We start from the raw sequence: 15,661 nt of genomic DNA, 5'->3' as shown, positions 1-15,661 counted from the left end.
TTCGCGCCCTCTGTTGGCTTGGAGTAAAAATCACAGCTCTGTTACATTGAAATTAAAACATGAGACACGGAGGGGGGGGGGGGGTGGGGGGGGGGACAAAAAACATTTGCGTTAGTTTTTTATGTTCTCGCAAGACATTAGTTAATGTCAATGCACTTCCACGTAAGCCACTGAGAACATGACTTAGCTAATTCACGTTTTTGTTATGTTGCAGGAGCATACATGGAATGGTAGCCAGGCAAACAATTTTAACAGTCTAATCACAACACTCATATTTAGTACATATTCACAAAACAATGTGGACAATTACCAAAAGCAATGAATGAACGTAAAATACACTTTTTTTTATGTGGGAGGAAGCCACTGTTACTGGCAGATCAGAGATCACACATTGAAGACTGGAGCCAAGATTCGAACCCAAGCAAAAACTGTGAGGCAGTACCATCCCACGGAAACTACATACTGTATTTCATCAAATCAACAGTTCTTCAGTTGTAGCAAAAGAACAACACATTACAAATATTTTAAATATAGCATTCCAAATACTTGTCACTGGCGCTGCCGCGCAGGCGAATAAAATATGTCTTACACAACAAATTGGGAGACATTTGCTCTTGTTTTTATAGCAACTTAAAACATATTTCAAGGTTAAACAATTTGAAATTTTAAGAGGGGAAGAAAGATAGGACATCCAAGGTTTAATTCCTTTGTGAGTAGCATGTGGCTTTGAGCATTTATTCAATAACATTAACATCGATGTCCATTTTTAAGGTCCGCCCGTGTATGAATGAATGTACTTTTATCAAAGTATCACTTAACTAATACCAGACTGGTATGTTACTAGTGCATGGACTTTGACCTAGCTACCAAGGATGTATAATCATTGGTGGTTTCTGGCATGTGCACTATGTGCGGCCCAAAGGGGGGAAAATGCTTTTGGTTTTTGATTTCGTAATTATTGCCGTTAATATGGGGATTTCGCGCCCCCTTGTGGTGTTGCCCTCTGGAGAGATTATAAAGCAGCCATTTTACATTAGAACATTTCAAAGCACACCACCAAATAAAATGTCACAAGGTGTACAAATACTGAAACAATAACCATCTTGTCTCAATTTGCTACAAATTGACTTCAATGTGAAATCTGGGGCTGTTTAATTGAACACAAAGCTGACTACAACAGGTGGATGCACGTGTTTACTTATGGACAAGTATTTGTTCTACATGTCACCATACACTGATGGTAAAGAGGAACAATGATATGCTTGTACTTAAAAACAGTTTGGAAAATTAAGTGGAAAGGAAATGGCAAATAGAGTGCACCTACAAAGAGCTTGTGTCTACCAGAAGGCAATACTTTTGAAATAAGTTATTTAACCATACATAAAATTAGAAAGCACAAAGTATACAAAATATTGCAATAGGGTTCCCTTAACTTTTCTATTCATTTGTACGCCGTAAGATTTTTTTTTAAACTGTTTCCGTCATTCTTTAGTGTTGCTTTATTCATACTTACGTTTTAAATATGTTTTTATTGAACAATTGCTTTATTCGTACTTGTTTACAATTCAATAAATGTTTTTCATTTAACAGTCATTTCAATTAACATTTTAAGTAACATGAACAACATATTTAAAAACAAATCAAAGAATCACCAAAAACAAAACAAGAAACATGGGTCAACTATTTTTTTTAAACATAGAGAAGCCATTACAGCAAAAAGTTTTGTGAGATTTCTTATTTCTGAAACTATAATGCCCATTCCAGTGTGGAGAATGGTGACGTCACTAACATGAAAGCTCGTACACCGTAACATGACGTCACATACTTTAAAGAATTAAATATAAAGAAGTTTTGCGTACACTAAAGCTACAAAGAGCCCTTCAAAGACACATTTTGGATAACGCCTTTAGGCTGGTGCCCAAAGAACAACACTTCACTTCCACACGCGACAAAGGTAAGTTGGATTTTGCATTGGACAGTTAGCCTCGTTAGCTTAGCACCAACCGCTGAGAATTCAACTAGCACATACACTGCGTTCTATTATAGAGAGCCTGCCGAGGGTTACGAGTATGTCGGCCTTTCCTGCAGCGAAAAAGAGCGAGTTGGTAAAAATCCCATCGCCGCCACAGCATCCTTCATTCACCACCAGTCCGGCGGGCGGTGACGCCACAGCAGGGCGGGACAAGAATTCCAACTCCCGACTACTTTGCACTCGACGTGGAGGAGACTGCACTGCGAGCTGGCCGCTGTTTGGAATTTCAGGCGAACCGAGCGTGAGTAACCAAGTTAATGTCTGTAACTTCTGATCGGCCCGAGTTGCGCTCGGTTGAATGTACGCCTTTCATGTGTCCATCTTCCTCGATCGTCACGTCCCGGCGAGGAAGCGCTGGATTAGCGCGAGTCAACAAGGATCGTTCGCCGCCCGTTAACTTGAATCTCGTCTGCTAGCAACCTAGCTTTGGCTTTTTATTTGTTTTTATATACTCCAGTACAGACTGTTCAGCCAACATCCACAATTTACTCCCCACTCCTCTGTGCACCCCCGTTAGCCTTAAAGTTGTTTTAAAAGCCAGTAAGGATGCCAGATCGCATTTGGGAGACTTGGCAAAGATGGTTTAAAAGTCTCAACTTAAATTTGTCGTCAGTAGTCATATATGATACACACTGCACGCCAGTTACAAAAAGACATGTCGTTTAAGTTGACACCCATGCGCCACATTTAATCATTACACGCGCGTGTGTGTTCGTGTGCGCGCGTGGACGTGTGTTTGCAACCGAGTGTTGCTCCTCTGATGACAGAACTGCCTTGTTATGTCGTTTTTATACAAATATTCCATAATGCTGGCGCTATCCCAGTAAATTATTCGCCGAGGATGTGCCGCTCCCTCATCGTTTCAGATCCTACATTATACATCGCTCGGAGTTGTTAGTAAACTTCAGTAATTACTATACAGAAACTGATTTTTTTATTTTTGTAAACGAGCGGCCCAATGCCATGTTAAGTGTTTTACCAGGTGTAACCATCTCACTTACAGCCGGGTGTTAAGAGAAAGCCACAGTTTGCCTTCATATTACTGGCGTCAGGACTCTAAAGGATTAGTCATAGGGTCAGAAGTGGAAAAAGTGTTGCTTGCACTTCCATTTTTGGGGGAATAAAATAGCTGGTTTGCCTTTATTGGTATTTGCCCTTGAATGTGTGGCATTACAACTTTACATAAAAGTGTTTCCCCTGCACAAAACCACGTGGCCACCTGTGTGTGTTATGCAGATTGGGATGTTGTCTTTGTAAAGACAAACCAGACCGTCAAGCATCAGCAGCACGAGAGTGTGACTTGTGTGCCCCGCCCCTTGCACGGTGTGTGTGGAAGTGAACAGGTTGGCCCACTTTCCGTGCCGTCAGCATTAAATTGTTTGTGATCGTTGCTCATTTTCACTTTGCTGTGTATCTGCCACCCTTTTTTCTGTAAAGTCTTCTGTTACTAGAGGAACTTGTTCCTCCCCCCCAAGAAAAGGTGGTCAACTTTCAAATGAATATTTGCATTGCTTGTAATGTGGTAGGTTAGTTTGCGTGGGATACTTTCCCACTCATTGCCCAAATTTGTTCATCGCCCTGCAGATTGGTTGGCAGCAATCTCGGGGTGTATTTTGCCTTTCAGTTAAAATCGGTTGGGACAAGCTCCAGCCCCTGTCATGGCATTTTAACAGGAAAAGCAGTATAGAAAATGGACAAACAATGTTTGCTTCCTCTGCTAGGTGGTCAATGAGTGGGCTACATTACAGGACAATAAAAAAAACGTAACTTCCAAATGGCACAGCATGAACAAATACTAGGTAGTGCATCGGCTAAGACGTTTTATTTTAAAGATCGTCTGTTAGGTGTGTCGACTTAACTGTGGTTGAAAAGACAAGACCGATTCCAAAATGCCAACCCGTCCGGTAACATTCCTAAGTGATGGCTGCTTCACCGCACCCCCATCTTTTCATTGACTGGTAAGTAGCGACCTTAGCAAGTTGTTCCAGTCACAAAGGTGAGCTGTCGATTTGAATATGTTGATTGTCTTGGGCTGCTTTTTTATCGCAAACCCGCCTTGCTTGAAGCCCTAAATGATGTCATCGGTTTCGAATTCAGCACGCATCCGTTGTGACATCTTGCTTATCTGCGAATGAATGTCGCTGGGCCTTACTCATCGATGCGCCATGAAAATGTGGCATACCGCACGCTCGTTAGGTCGTGAGTCAGTTGGCCTCGCATGTACAAGGCGTTTGGCACGAGAGTTAAAGTCTGTGTTCTTACAGACTGGGTGTGTTTTTATGAACTTGACCACACATGGGAAGGGTGCCAGTCTATTTGTGTGCCTCACGGTTCCTACGTAACCAAAGAGCCTTTTTGTACCTTTGCATATGTTGTGTGTTTAATCTCAGTTACTTGATTATTGATTTTCCCAGATTGGTATCATTAAAGGGAACTAATGGGAGGAAGTGTATTAAGTCACCATTTTAAGCATAGTGGGGATGAGAAAGGTCTTTTGTGTTAATTACTGTGAAAATTACAAAGATGTGTAAAAAAACAAAATAATTGTACTACTACTGTTAATTGAATAAATACTGTTGGTAAAACTGTTCTTAAGATGTGCAAGTGTAGGAGACATCTCGTTTTATAATAGGGACAGTCCCGATTTTTGTGCGGCCCTATCCCGATGCCCCCCCCCCCCCCCCCCTTCGGACAAATCATTGTGACAACATAACAGTTTACAACATATATTAGTTACACCCGAAAAGAAAAAGGGCTGATGGGATGAAGCCGAAGCGTATCAATTCCCGTCCCCAGAATACATTTAAGAGTTATCAAGATGTTGATTCATTAATTATTTATTAATAGTTTGGCATGTGATAAACCACTTAAAAAGGAATTTAACTCATAAATTCCTTCCTAGTATTTACTTTTAGATTTGCGTGCATTCTCATTCTCATTCTCATCCGCATCTAATCGCTTTACCTGATCTCAAAACTACTTCCTGCTTCCGCGTCTAAGAATGATGGGAAATGTAATCTTACGAGGCTAGCTTAATGCTTGCAGTTACTACCGCAAGGTAAACGACACAGACGCTTCCATTAGCTGCCGGGACCGAGCAATAATGGGGAGTGCATTGGCTTGTTTAATACGATTGAACTGTCAACCAAGATAGCATTTAGCATGAACTAAATAACACAACCACTGGCCACCGGATTTGTATGAATAGCTCCTGGTGAGAAATTAGCTGTATTTGAGTATCATTGAAATTGTAGCGTTGTAGTTTTTAAATTTTGAAAATCTGGTTACACTATGCAAATTGAAAAAAAAAAAACAGTACTGTATCATGCCATTGACGAGCATTTTTTTTTATCTAAAACTGAGAAACACAAGACATGAATACAAAAAAATCATTTGAAAAAAAATAATTATTTTACTCAAACCAGTAAAAGTAGCAGAAGATGCTTCATGTTTGAGTCCAGCTGTCGGGAGACGACAACTGCCTTGAAGCCAGACTCTCATTTAAGGCCGCGGTCTCATAGGGCGATTACAAACGCTCTTTTCTTCCCCGCTCTGCCACCAGCGTCGCGTCTCACATTTGTCCGCCGCCATCTGTGGCCCCCGCTCTGTGTACTTAACCCCTCTTCTGTTCCCACTCGGGCCTCTTGTCGAGGGTGTGTGACAAGGGCCGGCAAATGAGGTAATGCGTGCCGGCCCTTGTTGTGGCCGCAGACGCATTTCACATCCTTCTGGAGAGGTTAAATATAGCCGCGCGGTTATTTTCCTTATCGTTCTCGGTTTGTTCTTGCCCAGATTTAGTAGCATTAAGTAGAAGGGAAAACATTCTGTTATAGGAGTAACATTTCAAGTTTGATTTACTTTTATTATTATTCATGGGAGCAGCCGTAGCTCGATGATTGTTGGGCTAATCTCCGAGGGCCACATGGCTGCCGTTTCATCAGCTTTCATTAGGACTGTTAATGGTTTTTACTCGTGGAAGAGGAAGTTTAGTTATTTAGTCCATTGTTTGCCAAAGAGAAACTCGCGCTAAGCAAAACAAGCACTCTGCGGCGATCAGGAACAATCCCTATGCTTCAATGGTCTTTTTGCCATTTCTCATTATTCAAGTAGTGTGTTTACAATTGTGGTACCGAGAACCCAGCAGAAATAGCTTTGCCCGGTATTTCTGACTAAGACGTCCTGAAACTCGCCAGTCTGGATTTCAAATCAGGAAACAAGAACCCTTTTCTGTCTGGAAAATCTGAGATTGTCACTGCAGTTTTCAGCCCCGTCTTTGTTTTGTGAACACTTGCGTTCACAAGGAATGCCACCGCACCGGTTTGGCCTTGGAGACGCATCGCACCCTCTCCTTGCCTCTCAAAGCAACGATCTGCACAAGGCCCCTGTGCATTCCTTGGCTTTTGCAGTCAGGAAGGAGCTAGTAAGAGGAATGCCTCCACTTTTTTTGGGATTTTAGGAGACGGGGGACCGTCTCAAGAGGAGTTTGGCAACACAAAATGCAATGTTTCGGAGTTTGGCTGACTTGAGTCATGTTATTGGATATTTTCTTTTCACGCTGTTTGTCCGCAGGGCTTCTGTAATCTGGCTGCCATAACAAAAAGGCCCCCGAAATGTGTGCCAAACTTGAACAAATGTGAAGCAAAAAGTGCTTTTTTAAAAGCTTTTGTGACTTTGCTAATGACTCTTATTCTTTCATTTCCACCGCAGTCCCACCTTTTGCTGACTGACCAGCCTCAGGTCAATCACATCAACATGTCTGCAAAGATATCAAGGGAGGAACTGGAGGAAATACGGGAGACGTTTGGAAAGATTGGTGAGTAGATAAACTATTAATAGAGTCGCTGCACTACATTTCCGTGTTAGATAAACTATTAATAGAGTCGCTGCACTACATTTCCGTGTTGAAAACCCTCTTTGTGTTCATTGTAGATCTGGACCATGATGGCTACATTAGTTACTATGAACTCAATGAACTCCTCAAAGAGACTGGCCATCCGCAGCCAGGTTACAAGGTCCGAGAGATCATCGAGCAGCTCGATCGCAACAACGACAATAAGATCAGCTTCGAAGAGTACATTGCGGTAAGTCAAGTTGCGTCCAAATCGGCTTGTGCTCGGCCGGACAAGTGCTTTGTCAAACCCTATGCCGAAAAACCCCTCACCCTCGCGAGTGGCACTGTGAAAAAAAGCCTCCACACACTCAGGAAGTGAGGTCAGCAAAGCGGTGTTTTTTTTTTTTCCCCCTTCAGTATTTTATTTCAGTTGCGTAGCAGAACCGCAGCAGAAGTCGCAGCGCCATGATTAAGAAGTTCCACCGAAACATGGCTTGTGTTTTATCAACTTGATATTTTGTTCCTCATTAAGTACAGTTGGACATTATTAGGAGCATCTCAAATTATGGAAGCCCATGAAAAAAAAAAGATGTCCTTCCTTGAGCAAATAAGGGAAAACATTTGAAGTGGGTATATGATTGATGGATTTTCAAAAGCAGCACGTAATGACTAGGACTGTATTGGATTGGGAGGGGCTGCATCCGGCCCCTCCCAGGTCACTGCTAAACATGACGGTGCCATTGTTTGAGAGTAGTGCACTCCGGCAAATGCTTTGACCCGCTTACATGCTAAACCAGACTTTTCAGTGCAATCCTTGTGGCTGAGTTGTGATTTTACCTCTTGGGTAAATCACAACTAGCAAACATGCTAGCTGGCTACCTGTTAAGATGGAATATTACCCCGTTTCACTTGAGTTGTCCGAAGATTTGAGCCAAGTAATGTTATCTTTGCACTTGCATCTGTGTTATAGAGAGAGGTAGAACAATTAAATGCTTACGAGTTAAGCGGAAAAATCCACCAAAGGGGGCGGGCCATTTTGCCACACACTTGTCGACTGAAAATGACATCACAGTTGCTCAGGGTAACGGCCAATCATGGCTCAGCTTCGGAAAACACGTAAGCCATGATTGGCCGTTACCCGAGCCCCGAGCAATGATGATGTCATTTTCATTAGACAGTGTCAAAATGGCCGCCCCTTGAGATGGATGAAAACGGGTGGATTTTTCTGCTCAATTCAAATTCCACGAATGCAATAATAATCATAATGCCACGTTCATACTACTGGGGGCACATACAACATATTATTGTAAAGGAAATTTGTGTGGTGTGGGTGGTCACCGATGATGGAGCCACAACTTGAGTCTATGGAAGTGTCACATGACATTCCGGAGTCGGGGTACGTTTTGTCAACTCAGCTTTGTCGAACACGGCTCGCTGTTATAGTGATTCATATAAAATGACTCCTCACAGGCAGACCGGCTGGGTTGTTTGTGTTTGCTGACCCACAGAGAGTTTGGAAAAGTTAGTCAGCGTTGTTTGTCTTTTTATAGCGCTGCTTCGGACATTTTGTGCTGAATCTTATTTCCTAAGATGTGCCATGATGTCACAGGCTGACGTGACAAAAAAAAAATCATCATCACCTTCCACCTAAAAAGACAACTGCAACAAAGGCGTCTTTGTTCAGTTTTTTTTTTCTCTCTCAGAACATGCGTGATGTTCAGAAACTTGCAGTTAGTCTGCTGCCTCATGATGTTGTCATGACAGTGATGATGAGATGTTCCAACTATGCTGCTGCGTCTGCAGACTTGACCTCGGTTGCGCTGGCTTAAGGACAACAAAGATGACAAAAAGGAACAATTAAACAAAGGCCTTGGTGTAATAGTTGCAACAAGTGTGGTTGCACAAATTCCATGGAAATTCATTCAAATAATTCTTGTGGCCGAGCATCTCTTTGATTCAGTCAAGTTACAAATTCACTTCAGTACAATATTACATTTTCCCTGTTAGACCAAACAAAGTACTAAGCTTGGCTGTTAATTGATTGTGCCCATCAAAATTTTCTTTACAGTAATAGGTTATTGTCTAAACACGGTATTGCGTTTTGTGTAATATGAATTAAGCAGCAAAATCCCATTTTTATCCCATCTCGGGGCGGCCATTCTGCCACTTGCTGTCGACTGAAAATGACATCACAGTTGCTCAGGGCTCAGCTAACACTCAATCACAGCTCATCTGTATTGCGAGTTTGGTCATGTGACATTTGCAAGCTGAGCCTTGATTGGTCGTTACCTGTGAGCAACAGTGATGTCATTTTCATTCGGCAGCAAGTGACAAAATGGCCGCCCTCTGAGATGGATGAAAATGGAATACTGTTGTTTACATTAAGCAGGGGCACATATTTTAAAGAATATGTGACTTCCCCTCTCAACGAATTTTCTGTAAAATTCCATGTATTGTAAATCTGCCTCTGGTCTTGACAGATTGTCAACGAGCTGAAGGGCTGTGAAGTAGCGAAAACCTTCCGCAAAGCCATCAACAGAAAAGAAGGCATCCTCGCCATTGGGGGCATGTCGGAGCTGTCAAGTGAAGGAACGCAACACTCGTTCTCTGGTAAGAAGGACAATGTTGATCTCTCTCGGCGCGTCGCTACTGTTTTTGCAGCTAACATTTGCCGCCACTGTCGGAGCCAAACGCTGTTTGTTTTGCTTGCAAACTTAAACTTCCATCTTCGCCCTGACAGAGGAGGAACGATTCGCTTTTGCAAAGTGGATCAACAGCGCGCTGGAAAATGACCCCGACTGTCGCCACGTCCTGCCCATGGATCCCAACACAGACTCGCTGTTCAAAACTGTAGGCGACGGTATCTTACTCTGGTGAGAATTTAGTTCCCCTCTACACCGTATTCACATTTATAGTTAGTTTCTGTGATTTAACGTTTGCAAATTTTTTTTTTTGTGATATGCAGCAAAATGATCAACCAATCGGTGCCAGATACCATTGACGAGAGGACCATAAACAAGAAGAAGCTCACACCCTTTACAATACAAGTCAGTTGATTTTTTTTCTTTCTTCTTCTCAATCTCAACATTGTCGTGGGCTTTTTTCCCCGTCGTGTAAAATTGACAATTTGAGCACAGAAATTAACAAGAAAAATGAAAATGCGTACCTGTGTCTCAAGTTCTTATTATTGACCGTTACAGGAGAATCTTAACTTGGCGCTGAACTCCGCCTCGGCCATCGGCTGCCACGTCGTCAACATTGGCGCTTTAGACTTGAAGGCGGGGAAACCCCACCTGGTGCTGGGCCTGCTGTGGCAGATCATTAAGATCGGTTTGTTTGCCGACATCGAGCTCAGCAGAAATGAAGGTAACGCTTGTTCACGCACGTGTGGAGTTTTTCCCGCCGTCGCTCACCCGACCTTTGGCGCCTTCCGCAGCTTTGGCGGCGCTGCTGAGGGAGGGCGAGACCCTCGAAGACTTGATGAAGTTGTCCCCCGAAGAGCTGCTGCTCCGCTGGGCCAACTTCCACTTGGAGAACGCCGGCTGGCAGAAGATCAACAACTTCAGCTCTGACATCAAGGTGGGCGTGGAACGCGAAAGGTCGGCCAGCACAGATGTCGGTCCATCGGCACACTGGGCCGAACGATGTTTGCGCACACTGACCTGCAATATCCGCCGCTTGCGCGGCTCTTAAAATAGGACTCGGTTGGTTGTGAAACCTTCTGGTGCTCTTTGGCAGACGGCCAAATGAATATGTAAGCAAAACTGTGTAAGCAAGGGTGATTACTGCACACAAGCACAAAACTGGGTTACATCTTCACAAAAATGTTAGAGGGGGGATATACAGGTCTTTTTTTTTTGGGGGGGGGGGGTATATCAAAATTACTGGTATTGGTCTGAAAAAAAGTGGTAACTCATTTGCTCCCAAAAACGTGTAAATACATAATATTTTAAATATTCCCGTGCTCCGTATGTATACGTTTTTATGCTAGAGCATACAGAAGGGAAGGCTTTGATGCAGCCTCTGAACTGAAGAGAGAACGCTTGAAGCAAATGGTAGTTATTACAATAACGGTCAGCAGGTGGCGGCAGAGTATACGAGATCAACCAGGGCCATGTTGCAAAAAGCTCTTTCCCCCCCACTGTTTTTGTGAATAATGATGAAACTTAGCTATATTCTGATGATAATTGCTGCAAAAGGGAAACGTATAGAAATATAATTTTTTTCCTGATGAAAGAAGAGTAGGTTTCATGTTTTTATATCAATAGAACACAATATTCTGTGGGCCTTGCAAAATCAGTCAAAATCCAGTAAAAGAGCCGGGAGCGAAGGTGGTTGCTTCAGTGAATATGGCTGCGAGTGAATAAATTTTCATCAGTCATCACAGGACACTTCACTTTTTCTTAACAACAATTGAACCAAGTGAAAACGTGACAGTAAAAATATACCATTGTTGAGTTTATGGTTAGGGATTTGTAATACTGCAACAAGATAGATTTATTTTGCAATTTTGGTACAAATTTTCAGACAAAACTAAAATAAAAGCAACATAAATTATATAGTCACACTTTTGCTATAGTGGGCCACAAAAAGTGGAGCAGTGGCCTGGATCTGGCCCCCACACCTTGAGTTTGACAACCATACTCTACATAAAATGTAAATGAATGGTTATTTGGCAATATGTGTACGACACCTCTCGCTGTATCAAACATGGATTTATTATTTATAAGTATCATTTATTTGATTGTTTATTATTATACTTATTATTATTATTATTTTATTGATTAAAATTTGGTATTTATTTGCGTGTGATTCTCCAGGACTCCCGTGCCTTCTTCCACCTCCTGAACCAGATCGCTCCAAAGGGTAACGAGGAAGGCCAGCAGGCCATAGACATCAACATGTCGGGCTTCAGCGTAAGTGCGCTGCGTCCGCGCGTCGTAATCGCGTGCGACGCATCGCCTCTGAAGACGACGTTTTGTGTGTGTTGCACGCGCCTTCCAGGAGAGGGACGACATGAAGAGGGCGGAAGCGATGCTGACGCAGGCCGACCGGCTCGGCTGTAGACAGTTCGTCACCGCGGCTGACGTCGTCAGCGGCAACCCCAAACTTAATCTGGCCTTTGTGGCCAATCTGTTTAATAAATACCCTGCTCTGAAGAAACCCGAGAACCAGGACATCGACTGGGACCTTCTGGAAGGTGAGTTTGGAGGGATGTTGAATGAATAAAATTGCCTTTAAAGGTGTCACCTTTAAGGTGTGACAACAAGTTGCTTACGTTGGCTTTTACTCATGCACATTAATCCCATGATCTCTTTTTTTTTTTTTTTTTTTAATTGTCTAGGTGAAACGCGTGAAGAGCGTACGTTCCGAAACTGGATGAACTCCCTAGGCGTGAACCCAACCGTCAATCATCTCTACGTGTAAGTACCCCACCAATGTCTATACACTCGTATTCATCTGAACGGGACAGTTTTCTTGCTCAAAATTAACTCATTCACTGCCATTGACGGCTATAAACGTCAAAAATTCATTTGAACTATTTCTATACATTTTTCCCACTTTTGTTAACAATAGTATGAAAATCTAGACATTTTTTGGGTATTGTATTAGAACAGAAATAAAATTTGTGATTAATCGTGAGTGAACTAGTGAAGTCATGCGATTAATTACGATTAAAATGGTAATCGCCTGACGCCCCAAATTGTTAATAATATTTTCTTTAAAAAAAAGATGATTAAAAATCAATTATTTAAAAAAATTTTTTTTAGAAAATATTATTTAAAAAAAATAGAGGTGTCAGGTCATTAAAAATGTTAATCGTAATTAATCGGATGACTTAACTAGTTAACTCACGATGAATCACAAATTTTCTATCTGTTCTAAATGTACAAAAAAAAAATTGGGGCAATGGCAGTGAATGAGTTAATGTACTGTTGTCTTCCAGCGACCTGCAAGACGCCATCGTCATCCTGCAGCTGTACGAGAAGATTAAAGTAGATGTTGACTGGAACAACAAAGTCAACAGGCCTCCATACCCAAAGTTGGGAACCAACATGAAGAAGGTCAGCGTTGATTCCTTTTCAAACGCGCACATCACAATGACTGAAATATCCTCACATATTGGATTTGAATTCACATCCATATCCAGTTGGAGAATTGTAACTACGCCGTCGACCTCGGCAAAACCGCCAAGTTCTCCCTGGTGGGCATCGGCGGGCAGGACTTGAACGACGGCAACGCTACGCTGACCCTGGCGCTGGTGTGGCAGCTCATGAGAAGGTGAAAAATCCGCCGCTGATTTTTTGCTTAAGGACTGAGAAATGACACGGTGAACGTGTGTGTGCTAACCGGGCGCACGTCCCCACGAGCTCAGCCGCCTCGCGTGTCACAAAGGCCGATTGTTGACATTGTTACCGCTGCGCTGAGCTCGACAACATACCATTTAGTACGTGGCGGTGAAATGTAAAAAGTACAAACTCACAAGCAGCCTGTTGCATTGCAGGTACACTCTTAACGTACTGGCGGAACTGGGTGACGGAGAGAAGGTCAACGATGATGTCATTGTCAGCTGGGTCAACAAAACATTAGTACAAGCTGGAAAGAAGACCAAGATTACAAGCTTTAAGGTCAACATTAATACTTTTTTTTTTTTTTTTTGGTGGGTGGGTGTAACGTAATAAAAGGGATACTCACCAAATTGCGTGTTTCTGTGTGGTGATCAGGACAAAGAGATCAGCAACAGTTTGGCAGTACTGGAGCTGATCGATGCGATCCAGCCGGGCAGCGTCAACTTTGACCTGGTAAAAACAGGACGCCTCTCTGAAGCCGACAAGCTGGAGAATGCCAAGTATGTTTTTCCTTCTTTTTTTTTTTTTTTACCACACACAGTAAATGGACAGACTATACATTAAAAAAAACAACACTTTTTTAAAATACATTTTTAAGGTGCGTTATTTATTTTTAATGTCTTTATGTTACACACCCACATAATTTAATTATTATTTTTTTTATCCCTCCCACACATTTTAATCATATTAAAACACACTTTAACTCATTCACTGCCATTGATGGCTACAGACGTCAAAAATTCATTTGAACTATTTCTAATTTTTTTTCCACTTTTCTTAAGAGTATGAAAACTTAGAAAAAAATAATTGTACATTTAGAACAGATATAAAATTTGTGCTTAATCGTGAGTTAAGTTGTGACGTCATGCGATTAATTATTTTTTTTAAAGTATTTATTTGTATTTTTTTTTTGAGAAAATATTGTTAAAAATAATAATAATATTTAGAATAATATTTTTTAAAATCATAATTAATTGCATGACTTCACTAGTTAACTCACGATTAATCACAAACTTTATATCTATTCTAAATGTACAATAAAAAAAATTCAAGGTTTTCATACTCGTTAACAAAAGTGGGAGAAAAAAAACTAATAGAAATAGTTCAAATGATTTTTTTACGTCTATAGCCGTCAATGGCAGTGAATGAGTTAAAAGTGTTCCTTAGCGAAAGTGCGCTAGCTCAATAAACATAAAATGGGAAACACCATAGATGGGCTAACAAAAGAGCATACAATACTCGTTTGGTACTACAGTGAAATAGTAAAGCATTAAAAAAACAAATACAAAATCAACTTCCCACTGCTGTTTCTGTTTCTTTAGATACGCCATTTCCATGGCGAGAAAGATCGGAGCACGTGTCTACGCCCTCTCCGAGGACCTTGTGGAGGTCAAGCCCAAAATGGTGATGACTGTCTTTGCGTGCCTGATGGGTCGAGGGATGAAGCAAGTCTAAAAGGGGGATTGGCTGCGATCGTTGTGCCACGCCCACAAGACATCAGCTTTCTTGGAACGTCCCCTCCCCATCCCATTCAGCTCCGCATCACCGCCTGAAGGATTATTGTTAAGATTGGGAAAGCAAAAAAAAAAAAAAAAAAATCATCAAATTGCAGGTTTTGCTACCTTGTTGAAAGACTGGAGGTGTTTAATGAAGAATTACATGTTATTTAAAATGCCACATTCGGTAAATTTCCAATGGACCCTGTGTTGTTGACGACAAATGTAGAAGTCTTGTTTTTCTTAAAGCATCTATTCATATTCCATCTGCAGGGTTTACTTGTATACTGCCACTGTTGTCCACGCGTTCCTCAATTAGTTTAAGGAGACGAGACCGATTATGTCCCAACATCCACGCATGCCTCATCAATCCACCCACTTTACATATCAGTATACAGAAGCCCATTCGATGCTGTTTGTATTTTTCTACGTTGTGTATTTTTGTGGGACCATTAATGTGAGGTAATATGCTGGTCAGAGCAGGGCTTCTGTTATTATTATTATTATTGTGTCCAATGAGGAGCAGGCAGGTCGTCGGGGCTCTCGCTGTGCCTTCTTGTCTCGAAGATGAGAACCTTAACCCGGAACCTTTTTTGAGCTTTCACCGCCTTTTGCAGTCAACCATTACCAAATATAAACCCAAAGCTCCGCTACGACGACGGCTGAATTGTATTTGGCCATGTGGTCATGTTCTACTCCAAAAGTGCTTCACGTGTTAACAATAAATGACTTTGAAAACTTGAGGGCTTGATTTTTTTGGGGTAATCCAATCCCTTTTTAATTAACGACTTTACAACCTAGATTTACACCAAAAAAATTCTCAGGGCACTAAAGTGATCACTATCAATAGGGAAAATCTCACCACAGTTGTAATCGACAAACATTACAAGTTCCTTCTTTATTGCTATTTTTTTCTCAGTGGCAGTTACTTTTATGATCAACACCTCAGCAC

The 15,661-nt window shown here is 41.8% G+C and overlaps 1 protein-coding gene across 1 annotated transcript; it reads left to right on the top strand.

The window, feature by feature from the left end:
- Positions 1-1,817: 1,817 nt before the first annotated feature.
- On the top strand, positions 1,818-15,452 carry pls3 (plastin 3 (T isoform)). Its single transcript, XM_086098081.1, has 17 exons — positions 1,818-1,954; positions 2,047-2,273; positions 6,740-6,845; positions 6,962-7,113; positions 9,344-9,473; positions 9,604-9,736; positions 9,829-9,910; positions 10,064-10,229; positions 10,300-10,442; positions 11,684-11,779; positions 11,868-12,063; positions 12,208-12,286; positions 12,811-12,928; positions 13,015-13,145; positions 13,369-13,492; positions 13,589-13,713; positions 14,536-15,452. The coding sequence occupies exons 2-17, from the start codon at positions 2,070-2,072 to the stop codon at positions 14,666-14,668; spliced, it is 2,118 nt and encodes a 705-aa protein (XP_085954207.1). The 5' UTR covers positions 1,818-1,954; positions 2,047-2,069; the 3' UTR covers positions 14,669-15,452.
- The last annotated feature ends 209 nt before the right edge of the window (positions 15,453-15,661 follow it).

Source organism: Leptonotus elevatus, chromosome 16 (assembly GCF_054856555.1).
Source record: "Leptonotus elevatus isolate MCC_2025b chromosome 16, RoL_Lele_1.0, whole genome shotgun sequence".
Classification (NCBI taxonomy): Eukaryota; Metazoa; Chordata; class Actinopteri; order Syngnathiformes; family Syngnathidae; genus Leptonotus; species Leptonotus elevatus.
This window is presented reverse-complemented; position numbering and strand designations above follow the sequence as displayed.

What these genes read in the sequence shown, in the direction of transcription:
- pls3 (XM_086098081.1), top strand. Translation starts at nt 2,070, where the DNA reads ATGTCGGCCTTTCCTGCAGCGAAAAAGAGCGAGTTGGTAAAAATCCCA. An exon ending in TCAACATGTCGGGCTTCAGC is followed by an intron (nt 11,780 to 11,867) that starts GTAAGTGCGCTG and finishes CGCGCCTTCCAG; the next exon opens with GAGAGGGACGACATGAAGAG. An exon ending in GACAAGCTGGAGAATGCCAA is followed by an intron (nt 13,714 to 14,535) that starts GTATGTTTTTCC and finishes CTGTTTCTTTAG; the next exon opens with ATACGCCATTTCCATGGCGA.